Source organism: Mastacembelus armatus, chromosome 17 (assembly GCF_900324485.2).
Source record: "Mastacembelus armatus chromosome 17, fMasArm1.2, whole genome shotgun sequence".
Classification (NCBI taxonomy): Eukaryota; Metazoa; Chordata; class Actinopteri; order Synbranchiformes; family Mastacembelidae; genus Mastacembelus; species Mastacembelus armatus.
Genome location: NC_046649.1, coordinates 19,784,190 through 19,806,371, shown reverse-complemented (window position 1 = coordinate 19,806,371; position 22,182 = coordinate 19,784,190). Strand labels below are relative to the sequence as shown.

Genomic DNA, 22,182 nt, shown 5'->3' with positions numbered 1-22,182 from the left:
TCTGGTTTACTTATTACAGCTTTATTAATGAACATGGCAACATTTCAAAAGTCAGAACAGTTTTAAAAAACCACAAACCAATCGAGTGGATAATATACACAGCACATGAAACCTTTTTACCTCTAAGGCATGCTCCTTTAGTCTTCTACACCCCCTCGACCTCTGTGTCAAAACACTGAGCATCTCATGTACAGAGTAAACAGCCTCAAACAAAACAGTATGTGACTATATTACAGAGACGCTGATTTTTAAGCTGAAAACCCCAAAATGGTGCCAAGAACAGAGCATATGCGATTGAAAGTATATCAGTTCCTGTCCTCATCCAACTTTCTAAAGCACATTCCTGTTATTGATGAAGGCATTGAAGCGATAAAAGAAACAACCATCAGACAACTCTACATACACTATGGCATGGTTTAAAAAAAAAAAACAGTCCCAGCTGGAAAACATGTATCTGACCAGCACTTTTGCAATCACAGAATTTCACTTTCATTGCATTGCTTTTTTGTTACCTTATCACTGGAGCTCTTGAACGGTCTACGTTCAGCAGTGGGATTGACTCAAAGGATTCCTCCTTTTGGGGACAAACTACGACAGGGCCTGACTCTACGACCTAAGCTTGCAGCATCCTCCAACACTGTGAGCGAGAAGTGAAGGCAGCAGCGTTTCAATAGAAGATTTGCACTGCACTTAAGGGCAGATTCACACCACGACATAAAAAATAAAAATCATGTATTTCAACGTTTTTAAACCTAGCAGTTGAGTACATTGCTAACTTCTGGCAAGAGGTTTCCCTGGCATGCAGTTTGTTATACCAGTGTCAAAGTTGTCTATAGCATCAATACCCAGTCAGTCAGACTTACCAGGATGCAAAAATGATCAGAAATTAAGCACATACGAGAATGGCATTTCTTCAATGAACCTAAACAACAACTTTTTCTGGTTAAAGTCACTTTTTGAATAGTCAAACTTCATGTAAAAAGTCATACAACTCATATCATGCAGTTCATTCATTCTTTAAAAGGGCTGTTCATACTTAAAACACCCACAACATTTCTTTACAACTACGCATAAATGCATTGAGGCATGTTAACAACACAGGTAAGCATTTCTTTGCATTTATATGGGTCATGTCACTGGTCAAAAACACTGGTTTCCTTAGGTTTCGCTTACCTGTGTTATTGCAGCAGAACCTAAGGTGCAAGGTCTGGGATGACACTGCAAAGATCAGATATATTGCACTGTTTGCCATCAGTGAACAATGCAGTCAGAGATTGTTTGGACCTTTACATTAACAGCCTTTCACAGCAGTGCTCATTTAGAAAATGTCAAAAATACTGAGCTCGCCAAAAAGAACTTCCACTACTAGCATTCCACATGCTCAAATAGGACAATAAAGAAATTATCAGCAGAAACCTAAGCATGCTACACTGGAGTAATGCAATAGGACTTTTTTTCTAAGCAATATGTTGCAATAAATGGCATTTAAAAAGATCACTGTCTCAACTAGACAGTAGCACATAGGCAGGTCAGATATTCAAATTGCAAAAAATCCACATGGACATCCTTAAATCAGTTCCTACCAGCAGAGTAACAGATTGCTGACATTCAAACCCTTAGTTCAGAAATCCAACTGGCACTGACATGCTACCTACACGAGCGGTCTAGTACAATCTACAGAGTAGTCAACATACTGTAAACAAGGGAAATAAGTCTCAGAAACATGTGGTACAAGAATAAACTAAAGCACTAAAGCCTCTCCTCAGAACATGTGATACTTACCCAGGACAAGGGGGAAAAATTGCAATATTTGACAAAAATACTTTTCTTTTGCAGTTTATAAAGCATCAGAAAAGACGTGTATCTCTCAAAATGAATCACAGTTGTGTACTTACATTATAGGAGGGCTCAACTGATGGATGAAGACTGCTTAGCCACCGACCCTACAACATCTATGTTCTTATACTGGATAAACACTAACAGAATGGGCACAGCATCTTTGCAATGTTTTTATGTTAAAAAAACATTCTTTTAAAAACAAATTTATACATGAAAGTTAGTTCACAATTGGAAATGGGCAAGACAAACGATTCAATGCATTTTTGATACAATAGCAACTTATCTCACTGTCCTGGAAAAAGAACAGCACAAAAATATATATAACACTAAAAATATGCAACATTTCTTGCAACCACGTTTTCTGAGGAACATGTTAAGAAAAATACTTGCTTACCGCTTTTCTAAACTTGCCTGTGGAGGAGGAAGTGTCTATCAGAGCAAAACACAATGCATACTACCTCAACAACAATGTCAGCAAACCAGGCAAGAGAATAGAGTGCTGCAGCAACGCAGTTAATGCATGACCCACCATAGATACCTGTCAACTTTCTTATGACAAACAGTCTACGGCCAAAGTCAGAGCAATGTCAGAAACAGAAGTGGAAAACAATATCTATCAACAAGAGGACATCTGTTGGTCTGAACCTCAGGATCACTGCACGCACGTAACGAATCTAGGAGCCTTATAGACAGTTGGAGAGAGACAGGACAGCACAACTTCCATATTTAACCATTTTGGACAATTAGGCCCACATGTCCCTGGATTTGAAGCCCCCCAACCCCAAATAAAACAAAAACATACAGATATTCATCTCAACCCTTCCGGTTTCAGACCACCCCAACTTACCAACACAGGAGGTTTCAGTTTGTTTTATTGCAAAAACACAACAGGCAATAGCATTTTAAAACTGAGATGATTTTACATGGTAATGTCTACAGTTTAATAAACATGAGTTCTAACCACATTTAATGTAGATACAGGGCTGGAATGACCATATGTATAGTTACCTCACTAAAAACAAAGCATTTACAAGAAAAAGAGAAACAAAAAAAGAAAGGACGTGTTCGCTGGGAAATCTGCCATCTATGTGAAACACTTTCAAACCAAGGAAATTTAAGATCTTCATCAAGGCGTCTGCATCCAAACATTTAACAAAGGATTTTGTTTCGACAATGTAGCATTTACTTTATGTCCACTTCACATTACTGGCCCTGTGCAGAAGAAATACATAGAAGATACATTGCATGTTAACAGCAGAAACAGTGGACTCAGCTTCCCAAAATAAAAAGCTAAAAACCTGTAGGGAGGAAACTGTTTGGTTAGGTTTGTGAAGCTGCTGCAGCGGCCCTGTAAAAACCTGTGGGAGGAAGGAGGTTATGGTCCAAAACTACTGAGTATAAGTGAATGTGGAGGGCAGATTCTTAGCAGGGGTGTACCTGAGGGGCTTGTGGTGCTGTGCCCATCGTCTGGGGGTTGGCTGTGCCGTAGTAAGCAGCCTGCTGCCGGTAGTACTCCGCCCAGGCAGCGCTGTAGTCTGGCTGGCCTCCAGGCTGGGAGGCTGCTGCTGTTGCTGTGGCCTGAGGAGCAGCTTGACCTGGAAGGCAAAAAAATAAAAAATAATAGATGAAATGTTCAACAGTGAAATTAAAGCACAGACTTAAAATTAAAAAAATAAAACTTCTTGGACACTTGAAACTATTGATTTGCAGTTCTCTACATTTAAATTGTTCTAATTGTCTTTCTTTGTCAACTGTTTCTTTCTTACCATTATTTTATTATAATGGTTACTGCAGAGGCTGAACTGCACATAAGCTACTTTTCTAAGTGAACCAGTCCAACACAGTCCTCTAATATCAAGGTACACCACAGAGCTGTAATAATCATTCCATCAGAAAATAATTCTGCAGCTACTTCTACAGATCAATCATTTGCCATTCCTGAAGCTAAAATGTCAGTATCCCCCCCCCCAAAAAAAAACAATCCTGCAAAATAAATCCTGGATTGTTGGGGGGTTTTTTTTTGTTTTTTGTTTACAAAAGCAGTTAATTGAGGAACGAAGTGGCCAGTGAAAACCAGCTGCAGCCTCAGCACAGAGTTATGTTTGTAAGAAGGGGAACGAACCCACCACCGACTTCTCTGGGCGGCAGGTCAGAAACCTTCTGCCTTTGTGTCGGGCAGCAGTGGGAGCAGCGACTCTACTGAAGAGAGCTGCTGCACAAACACGGCCACCCTTCAAACATTATCATTCATTATCATCATTCATTCTCTGGTTCCAGTTCAGACTAAAACTTTCTGGAAGGTAACATTACTTCGTGAAATAAGACTGATCATTAAACACACCCAAACCACTTGATGGAAGGATGAACAATCATTTTAAGGTATATACATTTTACATGAGGTCACAAGTCTCAAACAACAGTATTCCAGTTTTGCTAAACTAAACAAAAACCTTCCATGACATGTTTGGCAGGACAGAGAAAATATTAAGATTTTAATACCCTGTCACCTGAGAGCTACAGGGAACACTGCTCAAAGCTCCTAAATCCCTGTAAGGAAACAAAAACCAACAAAAACAAGATTCTCTACTAGCGATTGACATTTCCAACTCCTGGCTGGGCTAATTATAAATCACACACCACATTTTTTATTCTGCTTATTCAAATTTTATCACAGATCTTCACTTTAAACCAGTCACACCAATTCTTACATCACATGCACAGTGTTATAATGTAGTGACAAAAACTACAGTGAATTGTTTCTGGCTAGTTTTTCACAAACACCAACCTTGTTTCTTGTAATACTCCTCCCAGGCTTTCGTGTAGTCCTGAGGTTGTTGACTCTGTTGACCTGCAAAGACAAAGGTGTCAATGCATGAAACCAGCAAATCAACATTAATTCTACATTCTTCCATGACACACAAATCAAACATGTTGCATTAACTCTACAGACATTCAGTAGCAGTAACACATTCATGGCACTTTGCAATACTTTGCCATCAGTGTAGATAAAGCCCTAAGATAGTCTGGACAAGAAGCTACTCTAAGCTCATAAAAGGTGGTTCTGTGTCGACAGCTCAGTCCTGCAGAATATCAAAGTGTTGCAGTCTAAACAGCACAGGCGTTAAATGTCAAAACAAAGTGGAGGCACACTGAAAAGGCTCCACGGCTGCCCAGTAATGCTGACAAATACCCACACCTGAAAAAGAAGCTGGCTGAATGCCTAGTGGCTGTTTAGACTGTCTTGTGTTTGGTGTACACTGAAACTATGTTCATATACCCATTTTCTTGTAATATTCCTCCCAGGCCTTGGTGTAATCTGCCTGTCCACTCTGACCTGCAGCCTGTGGGTCACCTGTTAAAAAAAACGGTACTTGTAATTAGTGAATCTTTCTCAGCAGTTCCTCCACCTGCCTGGGTCGGGCTGTCAGCCTAAGGATGGTGGAGGAAAACTATCCTGTCCGTGGAGTGATATAAAAAAAAGTTTCAAAGAAAAGAAAGAGGTGCTCTGCAGAAGCAAAGACATTTTAAGGTGAAATTAAACCAACTTGTCTCCTGTTAGCAACACCAGGTAGACACAAGGACAGCACAAAACTAAAGTAAAGCTGCTAAGCTGCACTGCTCTACGCTCAGCTAAAACAGCTTCTGCTTATTCTAGAAGCACTGGAACTCGGCTAACTAAAAAACGCTTTCAGGTACCTTGGCCGTTGGTTTGATTCGTGCCCGGAGCTCCACTTGTTGGGGTCATGGGAGCCTGAGGCTGCTGGCCGTACTGCGCATAGTATGCTGCCCACGCTGCTGCGTTGGCATCAGCTGCTGCTTTATCTGGAAAAAGAGTAATACAGTAAAGTAATGGAAGCGTTTTAATTATGGGCTGTGCAATCAATCAGATTGTGATTTTGGATCTCAACGATCACAAAAGGTATGTAATCCAAAAAAAAAAAAAAAAAAAAGTTTTTACACGTTATTTTGGCCTGTGTTCTAAATGACGAGCATGCACTTTTCGCCCCAACTCTCTCAGCCTATACCGTCTATGAAACAAGTTGACACTTAATCAAGCAGCCCTAGTTTTAATTTTCTTTAAACACCAAATGCATCAGTGTGCTAACTATTAGCAGATACTCACTTGGATCAGGTTGTCCCTGTTGCCAGTGTGGGTAACCATTGCCCCATCCCTGAGGCTGGTAAGGCGCAGGTGGGCCGCTGTTGGAAAAATATTTATTGTTCCTTCACCTCAGTAAACATTAAAGAAATGTAAAGAAGGAAAAACTCAGAGCAAAGTGTACTTACTGAGGCCCGGGAGGTCCCTGGTTGTATGGTCCTGGGTTGTATGGACCCATCGGAGCACCAGGAGGTCCAGGGGGTCCAGGAGGACCATGTGGGCCTGGACCTCCATGTGGACCAGGGGGGCCATGTGGGCCACCCATTGGAGTGACTGGTCCCTAAAAAGCACCAAAACACTCATGTCAGAAAACGAGCTTAGAGATAAATGTCTCCAGTGGATCTTGAATCAAACAGCATCTCACCCCGATTTTCTCCTCCACCAACTGCCTGGCGTAGTCAATCTGTTGCGGAGAGCCTCTCACTGTGAACATCTTGATGTTGGGATCAGCGTTGGGTGGAGGATTCCTCTGCAACTCGATCCGGGCTCCAGACTGTTGGCTGATGCTCTTGATTGTCTCTCCACCTGGAAAAGTTTGCAAATATACATGAATTAAAAAGTCTCTGTGTAGGAATTCAGTAGTCTTCAAGAAAAAAACAGCAAACTAGGAAAACCTTTTAGGGTCTTGGACTATGGAGATACATATCACCAACAAAAAACATGCAGGTTCATTATTCATTGTGCATTAGTTGTGTTCAGGTTGAGGAGCCACTTACCTTTTCCAATGATGAGACCAGTCTTCATGGTTGGAACTGTGAAGGCAAATTCCTGCAGACCACCAGGGGGTCCCATGTTCCAGTTGCCCTGCCCACGACCACGTCCTCTGCCACCGCCATGTCCTGGAGGTCCTCCAGCCTGGACGCTCCTTAGCAGGTCAGATATGATTTCAGCCGCATGCTGTGCCTGGTCAGGAGGGCCCATGATCTGTGCTATCCTATCTGGTGTGCTGCCATCATCTAGAGAGGAGCCAATAATTGTTAGAGACTATCAGGACAGAGTTCCTCAATTTCTGCTGCTGGAATTAAACTGAACTGTATCATTGAAACAGACATCATGGTATAAAACAATGGTGTCTCCTCCTACTCTGAAGTCTTTGCACGTGTTACGGTCTCAGGAAAGTTTAGGGTTAGATTTATACATCAGCTCTTCAGCGTGGTGCATGAGTTTTCATCACAGACCATACACATGTGAACTACATGTAAACAACTAGTGGTGTTTTTCACATTATTTTTAATGTCTAAGCAGCTTAACCACTGACCTGGTTTGAACTGGATCCTCACACCTGTGTCATTCTGTATTTTCTTGATCATCTCGCCGTTTCTGCCAATGACGATTCCTACAGCAAACCGGGGGACTGGAACCTAATTGTTGATAACCAAACCAAATTCAGGACACTACTTAAAACTGGTCCCCAAGCATACAAAGAAAACACCACATTATAGACACTCACATCTAAGCTATCGCCTCCTCCGATCCGTGAACCATATTCACCCCTCTGCTCCCTGAAGCCTTGATCTCTGATCAGCTCCATCACCATCTCTTTGGCTTGCTAAAGAGGGAAGGGGGGCATCATTACAGGAAGAATTCCACCAGTCACCATGCAAGCAAACCATGAGGTATGTATTTTTGCTTTAAAAAAAAAAAAAAAAAAAAAAAAAAAAAAAAAAAAGAAAGAAAAAAGGCTAGAATCATATATCACCCACCTGAACTTTAAACGGTTCTCCAGAAATGCGGAGCGGCTTGTCTGCGCCTGTGTTCTGGGGTCCATCTTGGATCATAACCATCTTCACTCCAGCTCTTTCCTGCAGGTTAAGGAAAAACAAATAAATGCAGAACATATATGTGCCAAACATGTCTCCCTCTTTGAAATGTCCCACTGCTCTCTGCATCACCCATATGATCAGATCCTCACCTGAAGGCTTTTGATAGTTTCTCCCCCCTTCCCAATGACCAGACCGGCTTTAGAGGCAGGGACCATAATCTCCTGGACTGTCATTCCTGGGCCATCATTGTGGTGGAATGCTGGAGCGGGACGGCCCTTCTCAACTATTTCTGTTAGTAGCCTCTTTGCAGACCTGGTGGAAGAATTATTTACATATATACTTCTTTTTTTTTTTTTTTTTAAACGAATCATAGTGTATAGAGCTTCTGACAAGAAACTTTCGATCAATATTTCAAGTAGTGCGGGTAATAGATTTCATTTTGCAGTCAACACTGTCTCTGAAATCATGCAAATGCTTCTAAAGCTTGGAGTCTTTAAGTGGAAATGGGCTGGTTACGTACTGGATTGATTCTGGTGGTCCTGTTAATGTCACCGACCTGTCTGGCATTCCTCCGCTGTCTATAACATAGAAGGAGCTGTTAACACAAACCCTACAACAATAACCAAATAACCAGTATCAACTGCTTACTGTAACCTACCAGGGGCAATCTGTATTTTGCATCCAGACTCCTGCTGCAGACGTGATATTTGCTCACCTCCTCTTCCAATGACTAGAAATAACATGGACAAAAGAGTTACATATGAAGACCAAATACTAGCAATACTGAAATGATGAATACTTCTGTTTACTGTTTAAAACTTACTGAAGCCAACCATTCCATCTGGAACTTTGAATTCTTCTGAGGCTGACCTAAGAATAAAAGTGAAAACATTATTACATGATACATGGCCAAGTGCTGTCAGGTAAACAGTGAAATTCATTTTGTGTATGTACCTTGGGGGACCACCCATTCCTCCCATTGCCGAAAAGGCTGAAACAAAGAAAAACATATTCATGTAAGTGCACAAAATGGAAAACTAATGCTAAATGTTAGGACAATTATTTTAGGTAGGGGTCACCAACATTTAACTGCAACTGCGTCACCACATCACTCACCATCATTTGTAGCCACTTTCTTTGTCTCCGGTTGGTCTGTGACAACACAACATGATAAGTGTAAGTCACTGTTATTATACCAACTATCACATTACTATATCTGTCTATAACTATATCTGGAAATCTGTCTTCAAATATATAAAAAAATGGCATTCAGCACAGCCAGAAAGGCCACAGTGCCAGTCATAAAAGCCATGCAAACAGAATTTGAATGAGATAAACATATCTCTGGTAATGATAGCTAACAACAGGCCTGCAGTAAACCTGGTCTTTGTTGTAAAAAGGCATTGATGCATTTCTCTGGTCATTTTGGTGACAGTAATTTGTGGTCCTGTGAAATCGTACAGTATTAGACATAGATTTCAAATATCTTACCCGCACCATCTGAGTTTGTAAGGGTGAACTAAATACTTGAATCCCCCAAAAAAGCTAAACAGCACCACAAACTACTGATAAAGCCAAATCAACATAATTTTAAAACAGTTTCACTAAAACATAACATTATATGCACTGCATTACTGCACTGTAGTGCCATTGGACTGCAATACCACACCCAGATATATATATATATAACCCATTGAAAACAATATTTGAATTCTAGCAAAATAAAAGTTGAACCAACAATGACCCAACCCGCTTAGATATTATAATGGTTCAAACCACCCAACATTAAATCTTTAAACTAAACCATGAGATTACATTTGTTCATTCCCAAAACATTTACATATTTTCATCACCAGGCACTGATTTAAAAAAGCTGTGAGGAAAGACAATTAAAATTTCATTCAAACATGCTATATTAAACATTACAAACATTACTAAAGAGAAACAATGCTGTTAACATGGTTAGTATAAATGTATAGGATATAATAATGTACTACTATAGATTAAAATACTTCTAATACAAGTACAATTTAATATCTGCTAAACACAAACAGGCAAGCATCAACTATCAAGACTTGATCGATTTGAGCCACTGACCGATATTCAGGTTAGGCATGGGAAAATACCCACCAGCGTCCTCCAGGGGCCTTTTCTGCCCTCCGTAACCAAATTCGTTTGATGTAGGTGCCGCAACCCCATCACCACCGATCTTGGCTGCAATCTGGAACAGAAAATCAAACAAAAACAACAAATATTTAGACGGTGTTTTCTGTTCATGTGTGACGGACAGACACGCTGGCTGCGGCCTACACGTCTCTCCGGAAATCTGGGCCAACAAAGGAAATGCTTTAACTACCATGGCAGCTGTTCGATTGTTAATAAACCACCCAAAAGTTTAGATTTCCAATAAACTGTCACATTTATCCATTTTTAGCCGTGGACCAAGCTCAGATCGCTTCTATTTTGACGTTTATTTTTGCTTTTACAGTGCGTCGTAGCTAACGTTAGTCTTCGTTTGTTAGCTTAGCTGTTAGCCTCCCGTATGTTACGGCATAAAGCGTCGAAACTCGCTATTTACTCCAGACTTCGACATTATTTTTGACAATAAATAAGCTGATAGTCCTCGTACCTGTCGTGCTCTCTGCAGAGCATCTTTAAAAGCGTCATTCATTCCACCGCCAGCGTTAGAGGACGGGGGAGCCACGCTGCTGTAGTCAGCCATATCTGCTGCTCTTCTGCTCCTCGTCGCGACAAGATGGCGGGTTTCATTCCCGGGAACTAACTCGCGGCCAAATGTTTAGTCTCGCGATAACAGCCATCCATTTTCAATAACTCTAGCCCTGACTTGAGCAAAATATGCAAATAAACAAATGCGATGGAAAATTAAATAAAATACAATTAGATTTAATTATATAAATGTATTTGCAAGCTAAAAATACATTTTTTAAGGATCATTATATTCGTGGATAAAAGCTATAATTAATAGATTTATATTTTGTTGTATAAAGTTATAAATGAACAATAAGACATTTTATTGCGGGAATGAACACCAAAATAGACAGACAGTTTGGACTCACCTTTAATACAAACATCATCCTAATTTATCCTTCAAATAGTTACATTTTTCTGAAGTAGACCTTTAAAAGGCAGCACAGTGTCTTGGTGGTTAGCACTGCTGCCTCACAGCAAGAAGGCTCCTTGTTTGAAACCCAGCAGGGGCCTTTCTGTGTGGAGTTTCCATGTTCTCCCTGTGCTTATCTCCAAGTACTCCGGTTTCTTCCCACAGTCCAAAAACATGTACATCAGGTTGATTGGTGACTCTAAATTGCGTGTGTGGTTGTCTCTATGTTTTATTCTCTATGGGTATTTATAGCAGGCCTGTTATACATTGAGTTCAAAGTCAAAACACACAAACACATCAAATCATGAAATAAAATTTTATTATATCACCCATGCTTCAACATGTCCTGAGCCCAGTCCTAAATCAGAAATTATTAGTCACATTATAAATGTTAACCATACATCTGCACTCACTGAGGTTTACTGTATTCAAAAATGTTATTATGTTATACTTCATATCTTGGTCACTGACAAACCATTCACTGGTAAAGTCTTGATCATTGGTAAAGACACAGAGGTACTGAATAGGTGTTTGGCAGATTAAACCCTCACAGTGTCAACAGGATTACAGTTATTTCTGGTTACTAAAGATATCTTTGTATTCCAGATTAAAACACTGAGAAAATCAACAGTTCTACAGCAAAAGAAAGCAACTTCTTTGGTGATCTCAAGATTCTGTTGAGGAAAACAGGTTTTCAAACTTTCTAGTCAAAGTGTAGTTAATTAGAGCACATGGGACAGCCCTGACAAAGCTGGCTCCCATTCCATTATAATAGCCTCTAATCCCACGTTTTTCATATATCCCAATAAGTCCTTGTAAAACACCTGGGGCTGGACGGGAATCAGAGCGGAAAGCTGGAAGACAAGACAAATTGCGATGAGTATGGTGACAACTTGTCTCAAATAATCTCGACTGTATGAAACCAAATATAAATATCACCCTGTGCTTGTTGCTGAGTCCGGATCACTGCCAGCGGATAACTGGTCATTTGTCCAGAGGCAAAGGCCACAAAACTGAAGAAAAACAGTTTGGAGTCACTGCTGTAGGCTGGATCACTCTTTGCCCAGTTCACGATTGACTGTCATGAACAATAAGTAAGGAAATATTTGGTAAGTATCTTTCAGATGAACGTGTTTGATCTTTGCTGTTCTGTCTTACCTGATGAACAGCACACTCCACACCTGCATAGGGGATCATGCAAAGGATACTGGGCTTGAATCCTCTGTAAAAGGAGGACAAAGACTCATGTCTATAAATTGAGCTGGCACAGGCCACAAGACCATCGTAGGTGCCAGCTTGTTGTAGGTTCAACCTCACCTTCAATACCTGTAGGGCAGATAAGATAAGAAGGATTACTAATGTCCCACTGATCCACTTATAAATTAAACACATTTATAACAACATATAAAGTGGAGTTTTATTCCAAACGAAGGCATTTACACAGAGGTCTAGTACTGCTACAGTGTGGCACTTGGTCCAGAAATACTGCAAATGGTATTGGTGCTACAGAAAATGAAGGAATTTTCCTGAAATTAGCTAGAACATCCAAAGAAGTTCAGCTTTTCATGTGCAAAAGTCTGACAGCAATTAATCACGTTGGTTTTGTAGTGTGAATATGTGAAATTGATGAAAGCAGTTAAATTTTACTACCAATGTTTTTCACCTGTTAAAAAAAGTGAAAGATCAAACTTTGAACTAAAGCACCAAGGAAACCAAAGATATTTTTTCATGGACCTGACAATGTTTCTGCCATTGTCCAGCCATCGCATGGATGTTCATGTGTGTCCTGGTGACAATTTCTTTACATTTTTTTAATGCAAAGAATGTTTGATTAGGTGATCTGAAAGAGACTAGTCTCCACAACTGTCTCACTTTTGGTACAATAATTTAACAAAGGCATCATAATTAAACTGACAATGGCATTCTGACATGTAACATATAGTAAAACACATCACAGCATAGAAATACTAAAGCACTCAGACCTGCCACTGATCTCTGATACCTCTAAAGGGTAGAAAGCAGCATGAGCAACAGCACCGGCAACACAACCCAACCCAAAACGCTGCTGCACGGTCAGAGTGTCCTGGGTTCTGTTTTGGGTGTACACCTTCATCTGGACATAGCAAGGAAACTGTCAGTATGATTATCAATTACAAATAAGAACTAATGACAAATATTTATTCTAGTCTCCTATCCCTCACCTGGGCATAGATAAGACACTGCAGTGTTGACTGTGGTGTTCCCTTCAGCACATTGACAGCATTGCCTTGCCACATTGATCGTACATCACCTGCTTTCATATCCTGGAAACCTTGAGAAAAGGCCTTGGAGCCATGAACCTACAAATTTGCACAGGAAACAGTTTGAACAGAATCATTGCAAGTTGCACAAAGTGTGCGGCACTGTCAAGAAGAGCTGTGCAGACAAGAGGTTTGGATAAATACCAGTACACATACAAACCAAAAGTATACAGACAGTCAGTCATAAATTCTTTACATTTCTTTTACTTTCTCCTTTCAGGGAGGTCAGAGGTCAGTGTTAGCTACACAGAAATATTACTAGATGTCATGGAGTCTGAACTGTTTCTCATGAACTGTTTCTCAAGCTTCTATGTAAATATCTAAGGCAAGCACTGATTTACAGCATCTACAAAACATATATTTTATAACTATTAAATCCTCTTTCTCCTGGATGTTAACACTATATCCCAGAACTAACAGGGGCCCACAAAACATATTTACAACATTATGCAGCAGCCCCGGATCAGTCATTCTCTTTTCTAACATCAGGGCATTTGTGTTTTGCACTGCACATCACGTTAACCTATTAACTATTAAAATGAGGATAGTCACAAAGTTTCTTCCTTAATCCATCAGGGGCAAAACGCAATAACTTCCCAGATTATTTAAAATGACTGATTGGTTGATTGTAGAGCTGACCTGAAGCTGGGTCTTAAGACGGTCAACAGGAGCTGTCACAGTCCGAGATACAGCATCAGCCAGTCCTGCTGCGAGAACAAATGTCCTCCATGCACCAAAGCCAGACGCCTCTTCAGGGAACTCAATGGGCATCGCACGGCTCTCCCCTACATCAAAAACCTACAGACCAAATGAGGAATTTCATGTGTCATCCTTTAGTCATTCTGCTATTATTCATGCTTGAGTGGACAGAACATGTGTCATAGTTTTAGCACACCTCTGCTCTGCTGAAGTGTTACAGCACTTCACATGAGTGTGCTGCTGATCCTACCAGACTGTGCTTCCAAGAGGACACCAGCTCCCCGATGTTGTCCACAGGGTTGAGGATGACATGATGCAGGAATTCACCCCAGTCCACGGTCATTGAACTGTCCTTATCCATCCTGCCATTAACAAATGCAACAGACAACCAGCAGTTATTTTGATCACAATATAAATCATCTTTAAGACAAGCATTTTTATATTTTCTCATCAAATGGTGTCTAAAGCATTATCCAGGTATAACTTTATAAAAATTATAAATGTGATGGCTTATTATTAACTTTAAAACCTTCATTAATAATAATAATAAAATAATAAAGTTATTAGTTATCCAATTGAATCTTTTAGTGGTGTCATATTCTTAAAGCACAAATACTGTTAAATGTGCATCAATGTGCAACAAATAATCCATGAGGTGTTGGAGAAAAAGTCTTACATTTCTATTATTTTGTTTGCATTCGGCTTTGAAATGACCACTCCTAACTCCTTAAACAAACATATGATGTCCTCCTGGTCAATCAGCCCTGATCAGAAAAGAAATGCAGAAAGTTACAAACAGATACTGAGACTCCTCGTTGAGTTATTGTCTGCAAGGTGTCAGGTGATGAGTGAGACACATGATACTATAAACTCTGAGTTCAAAGGTCACAGTATGTACAGTTTACTGTAAGTATTTGCATGGTTGCCTCCCCTTTGCGAATCGACTACTCGTCCACATCGTTAGTTAATCACATTACATTCTTTGAATTAAAGCAATTTAAGTGTAATGCCTACAACAGAATAATATCTGAAAATAATCACAGAAATATAACAAATAAGCCTCCGTCAACTCACCACACTTTTTCTTGTCAAGATCATGAAAGTAAATTTTCCATTTCTTCTCTCGGTCCATCATGTAGCTGAGGAACTCGTTATAATCCAACAGGCCATCTTTGTTTTTGTCATAAGAATCGATGATGTTCTAGGAGGAAAAAATCTCTTTAAACAATGGATTTGTGATGACTGTGTATAAATGAATGCGTGAAAATGGACTCATGCACATAGAAACAAAAAACCAAGCTAATCAGAATATTACCTGGACCTTGCCATCTGCTGAGAAGATCCCATGCTTCCTCATTTCATTATGAAGTTCTGCCACTGATATAAATCCATCATTGTTTTGGTCCAATTTGACAAATAAACCCCGAAACTGATCCATGATTTGTTTGGGATTTTTTAGTTAAGATCTAAAGCAACAACAAAATACAGATTGCCGGTACCCACTGTGGGTCCTGTTAATGTAATTATGATTATCAGAGATGTTGTCTGACCTAGAGCTCTGCACCGATGCTGACTCATTGGCAGAGCTCGCAGTCAGTGCAGCATGAGAGCTTTCATCTGCTCAAAAAGAAAACCTCAAGGTCTCTGCAGTGCAGCAGGTGGCGCTGTGACTGCAACAGAAACGACCACAGCCCCATTATCATCCTCAATCACCAGCCATCCCTGTCTCCCCTGCTCCACAAGCATTAAAGTGGCCTGCAAATACAAAGGAAATATTATACATATATATCTATTACTAAATACATATTTTGATATATACCAGCCTCATTCCTGGAGTCATTTGTCAGATTGTCTGGTGGTCATGCAGTCTTTTTGGATTAGTCTCCTGGGATTTGAAAACTAACACCCTGGCTGAAGCAATGCATGTAATTGGATAAAACTTCATGACACATGACCAAAATATAAATCAAAACTAGATTTTGACAGCAGGGCCTCTCTGCAACACCTACACCTCAAGATGGAGGGCTCAATTTTCACTTGTGCAAATTTCTAAGACTTTTTTCCACCTTTATTTAGTTTCATATGACATGGAGAAAACCTGGTTTTAGGCCTTTTCCAGGTTGCTAACCCAGCTTGGTGTAACACTGAGTTACAGCAGTCCTTGTTAGACTGTTGGGATTTTTCCTGCTGGAGGTCCAGCTGTTTGCTGTGTGAAGGCGTCATGTGTCTAACCTACATCAGACACAATGAGCAGGACGTTTTTCACCTCTCACCTGGATCATGTGTAAAGGATCCCTGTATAGTGAATGACGTGCCTCAGCATTTGCTTTCTAGAAAGAGCCGCTGGACTCCAGTGCAGGCTGTCGAGTTGGCGCTTCAGATATAACAAACCTGGAAACAGGCTTTCAAAATAAAACCAGGTTATTGTAGCTTTGGTTTAATGTCAATTTTTTTTTAATTTGGAGGTCGTGATTTCAAGCACTTAGTTTTCCATTTTAACTATTCTCTCATTGATTCTCTCTATTCTCTATAGAAGGGTTTTCAGGGAGCTTGCGTATTCTGTGAAGTGACCCCTCAATTCATTCACAAGCTTTCCTATTTTAAATCATTATTGGCTATTTATCCCAAGAGAGCTGGCGGCAAGGTGTTGCCTCACAGTAGGAAGGTTTGAATCCTGCTCTGTGCCCAGGGGCTTTCTATGTGGGTTGTGGCTGCAGGTTGGGGTTTGGTTAATTAGTGACTCTGTAGGTGTGAATGTGTCTTTATGTTTTGTAACCTACTTGTGATCTGCCTCAGCCTCTGTCTGCTGGGTTCAGCCATATAACCCTGGACAGCAGTAATAAGTGACAGATAAGGCCTAATAGATGGATGTCCATATAGGACTTACCTATGAAGAATGCTGCAGGAATCTTTTTAGGCGATATGTTAATATGAGCATATTGTAAATGATTATGCTGATTGGCCTAATTATGCCTTTATTTTTGAAACATTTTCAACATGAATCCACTGTACCATAATTTGCAGTCCCTTCTGATAAACCTTGCAGTACCTTGCAGTACTTTGAATTCATCCTGTCAGAGGCGCTTTACGCAGACCAGAGATCTGCTCAGCGGAACCAGAATTGTTTATTGCGTTTAACTTGACTTTGGCGCTGTGGACGCAGGGGAGGGAGCTGTGGCTATTTAAAGGGGGTCCTCCAGTCACGGATAAATAACAGAGGCTCCACGGCGTTGACTAAGCGCCTCTAAATGGTCTTCAACCCGCACTGTGCATCTGTCTGTGGATACATTTCATATATTAGCCCAGACTGAGGCCGCGTCATTGCATCCGTCGCCCCAGGCTCAGACCAGTCTACCATCTCGTCTCCAAGGGCTATTTCGTTTTTAGTTTGTTTTTCTTTTCGGGGATACGTGAAAAATGGGTAAAGATTATTATAAAACACTGGGTATCTCTAAAGGGGCTACAGATGAGGATATAAAGAAAGCTTACAGAAAACAAGCTCTGAAATGGCATCCAGACAAGAATAAATCTGCAGCTGCTGAGGAGAAATTTAAGGAAATCGCCGAGGCATATGAAGTCCTCAGTGATCCGAAGAAAAGGGAAATCTATGACCAGTATGGAGAAGAAGGTAATGTGTATTTTTCTTATGGCACTGAATTGCGTTTTTACTTTTTTCGGTTGTTAATTCACCTTTAATATTCCGTAATAAACGCGCTTTAAAGCTGGGTGGTTGGATGTAAAACACAGCTGGCTTCAATTCAAGTCGCACATTGCAAACAGCAGGTCCAGAAAACATCTGTTCAGCCGATCAAGGGCCTACAGTTTAGTGCATTTTATTAGAAGAATTATCCTGTTAGAAATAAAAGCCTTTTACAATTTCTACAATAGGGATTCTTTATTATTAAATATGGCTGTGTTATAAAGAAAAAACGGTGTTTTTCATTATGTCAAACATTTCTGTACAGTGTGTGGTATCTCTGATGGAGTACATGAACATAAAGGTTTCATTTTCAGTCCAGATGGTTATAGCTGGGAAGCACAGTGGGTGTGAGAGAAAGAAGAAAAGACTACAGATTATTTTTAAAGCCATATATGCAACATTAAAGGTGGCATACTATATTTTTTGCAATTTAAATCACTTTTTTTATTATAAGAAGGAGTGCATGGGAAACATTGCTGAAAAGATCCATGTAAAAATGCATTTTAGGAGTAAAGTTGCAAAGATGAAAGAAGAAGCAACAACTGATCTCTGAGTCCACCAAAATTTCACGATCCTGACTATCCTTTTAGAAGCATCCTAATATCGACTGCACCACTTCAACTCAAGGTTTCAGTCAATACTGTCTGATGCCAGTGCCAATATCACACACTGTGCCGAACATGGATGGATAATCCGTAGGGGTACATCTAATGATTCTTTCTTTACAATTGTTTATCTACAATACATCATTGTTTGGCCTATAGCATCAGAAAATGATAAAATACTTAGCAAAATTTGTAAAGCCCAAATGTCTTGTGTTGGTTGGAGAACACAAGAAAGCATAAAGATACTGAGTTAAAAACTATGTTAGGAGGAGGTAAAGCTTTAACAGCTTTAACGATTATCAACATAGTTCACTTGAGGCATAAAAAGCTCTCCCCACTAGTGAGTGTCAGTGTTAGCATGAGTCATGAGTCATCTCTGTCACCCCTCAGGTCTCAAGGGAGGAAATGGACCCACCAGCGATGGACAGGGCAGCACTTTCACCTACACCTTCCATGGGGACCCTCACGCCACCTTCGCCACTTTCTTTGGTGGTTCAAACCCCTTTGAGATGTTCTTTGGGCGTAAAGCCAACGGACGAGATGATGAGGACATGGAGGTGGATGGAAATGATCCATTCAGCTCCTTCACCAGCTTCAACCTGAACGGATTCCCTCGGGACGGCCATGTTGGCCTTGGTGGGCAGCAGCGCCGGAAGCAGGACCCAGCCATCATTCATGAACTGAGGGTCTCCCTGGAAGAGGTCTTCCACGGCTGCACCAAGAGGATGAAAATCTCTCGCAAAAGGCTAAACCCAGATGGCAGGACCATGCGCACTGAGGATAAGATTCTTTCCATTGAGATCAAGCGGGGGTGGAAAGAGGGAACCAAGATCACATTCCCACGGGAGGGAGACGAGTCCCCCAACACCATTCCTGCTGACATTGTTTTCGTCATCAAGGACAAACCACATCCCCACTTTCGGCGGGAAGGCTCCAACATTGTGTACCCTGTTCGCGTGAGCTTACGACAGGTGAGGCATTTTCTATTTTGGCACCCACTTTGACTGAGTGTAGTAGTATTTATAGAGTCTGATAGATGGATTAGTCACACACAGGGCCGAGTCAGAACAAACTCACATTTAGAGGCAGGTGTTACTTTGAGCACTGAAAAGCCTGGTCACCATCGATAACCCGTAGGTAGTCTGCCTCAAAAGTTGGTTGTCTTGGAAAGTACAGGCCTGGTGAATGAGCATAGTACCAAACTACACATACGCTATGGATGTACATTTATGTAATCTGGATCATCAACATTAAGAAATAGGAGCTGTACAACAGGGAGGGCAGAGAGGCGGCGGCCACCCACACACGCTCAGTGCAAGATGTACTTATATGGTTCCTCCCACTCTCCTTAACACTCAGGGATAGATCTCACCGCATCATCTATGAATATCCGACCACTCTTGATCACATCCGCAGATCAGATCCCATGACATGAATCTTGCTGACAATCATATATTAGATTAGATTAGACCACAGTATAACAGCATTCACATGTCCTTCATCAGGGACAGGGGTCACAGTTTCTCCAGGAACTTTACGACCTGTTATCATTTGACAACTGACCAAACTCCATACACTGATAAAACCATGAGATGCAGTTGAAAGCTCTGGGAAAAACTAGTAATTGGACTATTTGGGCCATTTGGATCCAACTGTCAAAACCAAATAGCACAACTTTAATAACAAGAACAGTTTCCTTAAAACTTTGGAGCAAATGGTGCTTACAATACTTGCACAGTAGAAGAATTCATGTCAATTTATTTCTGACTGCAGTAGCTCATGTGTGGGTTGCTGTTCCTCCGATGATGCTCTTACATCTATATTCCTGTCTTTGCAGTCATTGTGCGGATGCTCAGTTACTGTGTCAACGATAGACGGGAAGACGTGCAACATGAAGATCACGGACGTCATTAAGCCTGGCATGAGAAAGACTGTTGCCGGACAGGGGCTCCCTTTGCCCAAAAACCCAGAGCAGAGAGGAGATCTGGTGGTGGAGTTTGACGTGAACTTTCCTGACACGCTGCCTGGCAACGCCAGGGACGTCCTGAAGCGACATTTACCTGCTTAGGACCAAGGACTGAAAGAGGTGGAGATCACTGCATGATAGTGCTCACCCTCATTACCAAACACACAGTCACACACACAAGGACAGTTCTGACAGCTCACAGATGGACCCCCTACTGAAAAATGTGCAATTTCTATTTTTGATCTATTTGGTGTTTTTATAAATGCCATGCATGCTGCCAAGCTGATACAAGTGCAAGTGGAAGACTGTTTGGGTTTCTGATCTGTGAAAGTACACATTTTGTGTAAATGGCTCTTTGCCACAATCACTTTTATCTTTTTAGACATATTTTGTGTGTGAATGAGTCTACAGTTGCCAAAAAAGTCCAGTGGGCCTGGGAAAACTTCAGTGCCAAACAGAACATTTTCATGCTCTCATTTAGATTAGGCTTCAGGCCTCATTACTGAAATTAATTAAATGCTATTCATGTTTGTCATGTAGACACACAAGCTTCACTTTGGAAGCTGTCTTAAAATGTGTGTGCAGGTTATGGAAGCAGAAAGTGGTAGAATGACCTGGACTGTCATGTGTGCGTCTTAGAGACTTACATGTGAAGATGTTAGACTTGAATTTTAAAATAAATATTTCCACATGAACTGATCTTGAAATGTTTTGGTCATGGAGAGACGCTCAGTGAATCCTCATCCATGAAATGAACTGTATTAACAATAATCACTTTAAAAGCACTAATAGGGCTACTATTTATAGGCATATTTATAGTCAGTCTGCATAGCAGCATTGGACAAAATTGATTCTCTGCAGTACCTGGAAAGTATATTTTGATAACCTAATGTGAATAGTTTGTTGTTGTACAACATATATAGTAATTTCTGACATGGAAAGATCAATACTACAAATACACTGACTGATTTCAATGCTTAAAGTCGCTAATGGCAGAAGTGTGAATGTGTAAATATAACTGGCTGGTCCCAGCTGCTGGATTTCAACTGCCAACATAGAGACCTTTGCATTTTCCCACCAGGGGACGCCACATCACTCATCATGGCCCAGGGCCCATAGAGGGGATGGTCTGTGTTAGGCAGAGGGTCACTTGGCTGCTGACATTTGTATTGATTGGTTTTCACATTTAGAGCATGAGGTGTGGCGTTAAAAACAGCCATTTTAAGTGTTTGGGCTCTATAAAAGCCATTTAAAGCCTGTATGCTTTAATTACATTCATATTACTATAGCTATTTCTGTAAATGTCAGTCAGGTTAGCTGGATGGAGACCGCTGGTTTCACAAATTGTTATTTTAGCTGGTGAGGATTTGTATAAAATGGCATCATTGTCCCTAAAATACTTATATGCCCATTCACGTGTTAGCGATTTTGTGCAAAAGATGAGTCAGTATTATCCAGGGAGGGTGGAGGGTAAACACACCTGCTCCTGCTCAGTGTGTGACTTCACAAGCCTGACAGCAGGCTTCACTGTACAGACTGACTGTATACAACATACTCTAATTAGGATCAAACTGATACAAAATGGAAAAGCTTAGTTCTTTAATGGGAAAATGTACATTAATGCTTTTTAACCATTTGCAAATATTTTTGGTTTCTATCAGTGGTTAATTGCAACAACCACTAATTTAAGTCCACACTTCTGTGTGATTGCATTTTTATTCAACAGTAAATCATCAAATCAAATGTATTTGTTACCACCTACATGTGTGATAATATGGCCTATAGCCTTTTAAAGTGTGTAATTAAAAAATAATAGCATCTTGGTTTACAGTGAGTCAATGTCTGACCATTAAATAGTCTGTTCACATTTTGAAAGGCCTGTTTATAGTCATTAACGCCATATGGCACATTTAGGAGGCCCACTTCACTTTCCACAAATATGTTTTAACAAGTTCAATAATATAGCTCTTCAAAGCTTGTTTCAAAGAATACCGACATGTTCAGATAATATATGGACCACGACAGGTCGC

General features: G+C 40.6%; 3 protein-coding genes across 8 annotated transcripts; 1 reads left to right on the top strand and 2 right to left on the bottom strand.

The window, feature by feature from the left end:
- Window positions 1–10,529, bottom strand: fubp1 (far upstream element (FUSE) binding protein 1). 6 transcript variants are annotated; one of them, XM_026314482.2, is made up of 20 exons: window positions 10,391–10,529; window positions 9,859–9,982; window positions 8,878–8,913; window positions 8,716–8,752; window positions 8,585–8,631; window positions 8,420–8,491; window positions 8,282–8,339; window positions 7,911–8,073; window positions 7,702–7,800; window positions 7,449–7,547; window positions 7,257–7,359; window positions 6,715–6,954; window positions 6,363–6,523; window positions 6,127–6,278; window positions 5,963–6,039; window positions 5,536–5,661; window positions 5,117–5,191; window positions 4,625–4,687; window positions 3,277–3,434; window positions 1–3,051 (listed from the first exon to the last, which is right to left on the bottom strand). In XM_026314482.2, the coding sequence occupies exons 1-20, from the start codon at window positions 10,481–10,483 to the stop codon at window positions 3,043–3,045; spliced, it is 1,992 nt and encodes a 663-aa protein (XP_026170267.1). In that variant the 5' UTR covers window positions 10,484–10,529; the 3' UTR covers window positions 1–3,042. The 6 variants fall into 6 exon arrangements, with proteins under 6 accessions (XP_026170267.1, XP_026170265.1, XP_026170269.1 ...); XM_026314480.2 differs by having other exon boundaries at window positions 1–3,434; XM_026314484.2 differs by having other exon boundaries at window positions 1–3,434; window positions 8,477–8,491.
- A 1,019-nt stretch (window positions 10,530–11,548) lies between these two features.
- On the bottom strand, window positions 11,549–15,319 carry slc25a24l (solute carrier family 25 member 24, like). Its single transcript, XM_026314314.1, has 10 exons — window positions 15,197–15,319; window positions 14,956–15,082; window positions 14,558–14,645; window positions 14,132–14,243; window positions 13,822–13,980; window positions 13,084–13,221; window positions 12,885–12,995; window positions 12,041–12,208; window positions 11,822–11,960; window positions 11,549–11,736 (listed from the first exon to the last, which is right to left on the bottom strand). Exons 1-10 carry the CDS (start codon window positions 15,317–15,319, stop codon window positions 11,549–11,551), a joined length of 1,353 nt encoding a protein of 450 aa, XP_026170099.1.
- Window positions 15,320–17,113: 1,794 nt separating this feature from the next.
- dnajb4 (DnaJ heat shock protein family (Hsp40) member B4) lies at window positions 17,114–21,975 on the top strand. Its single transcript, XM_026313494.2, has 3 exons — window positions 17,114–17,509; window positions 18,577–19,157; window positions 20,024–21,975. The coding sequence occupies exons 1-3, from the start codon at window positions 17,299–17,301 to the stop codon at window positions 20,252–20,254; spliced, it is 1,023 nt and encodes a 340-aa protein (XP_026169279.1). The 5' UTR covers window positions 17,114–17,298; the 3' UTR covers window positions 20,255–21,975.
- The last annotated feature ends 207 nt before the right edge of the window (window positions 21,976–22,182 follow it).

Bases quoted from the DNA above. Each gene is read 5' to 3' on its own strand.
- fubp1 (XM_026314480.2), bottom strand. From the start codon at position 10,483: ATGGCTGACTACAGCAGCGTGGCTCCCCCGTCCTCTAACGCTGGCGGT. The intron at 8,914-9,858 runs GTCAGTGGCTCA...GTGTTGTCACAG, and splicing joins CATGCCTAACCTGAATATCG to ACCAACCGGAGACAAAGAAA. The intron at 7,360-7,448 runs GTGAGTGTCTAT...ATCAACAATTAG, and splicing joins GAGGAGGCGATAGCTTAGAT to GTTCCAGTCCCCCGGTTTGC.
- slc25a24l (XM_026314314.1), bottom strand. From the start codon at position 15,319: ATGGATCAGTTTCGGGGTTTATTTGTCAAATTGGACCAAAACAATGAT. The intron at 15,083-15,196 runs GTAATATTCTGA...TTTTCCTCCTAG, and splicing joins CAGCAGATGGCAAGGTCCAG to AACATCATCGATTCTTATGA. The intron at 11,737-11,821 runs GTGATATTTATA...CTTGTCTTCCAG, and splicing joins GACTCAGCAACAAGCACAGG to CTTTCCGCTCTGATTCCCGT.
- dnajb4 (XM_026313494.2), top strand. From the start codon at position 17,299: ATGGGTAAAGATTATTATAAAACACTGGGTATCTCTAAAGGGGCTACA. The intron at 17,510-18,576 runs GTAATGTGTATT...GTCACCCCTCAG, and splicing joins TGACCAGTATGGAGAAGAAG to GTCTCAAGGGAGGAAATGGA. The intron at 19,158-20,023 runs GTGAGGCATTTT...CTGTCTTTGCAG, and splicing joins TTCGCGTGAGCTTACGACAG to TCATTGTGCGGATGCTCAGT.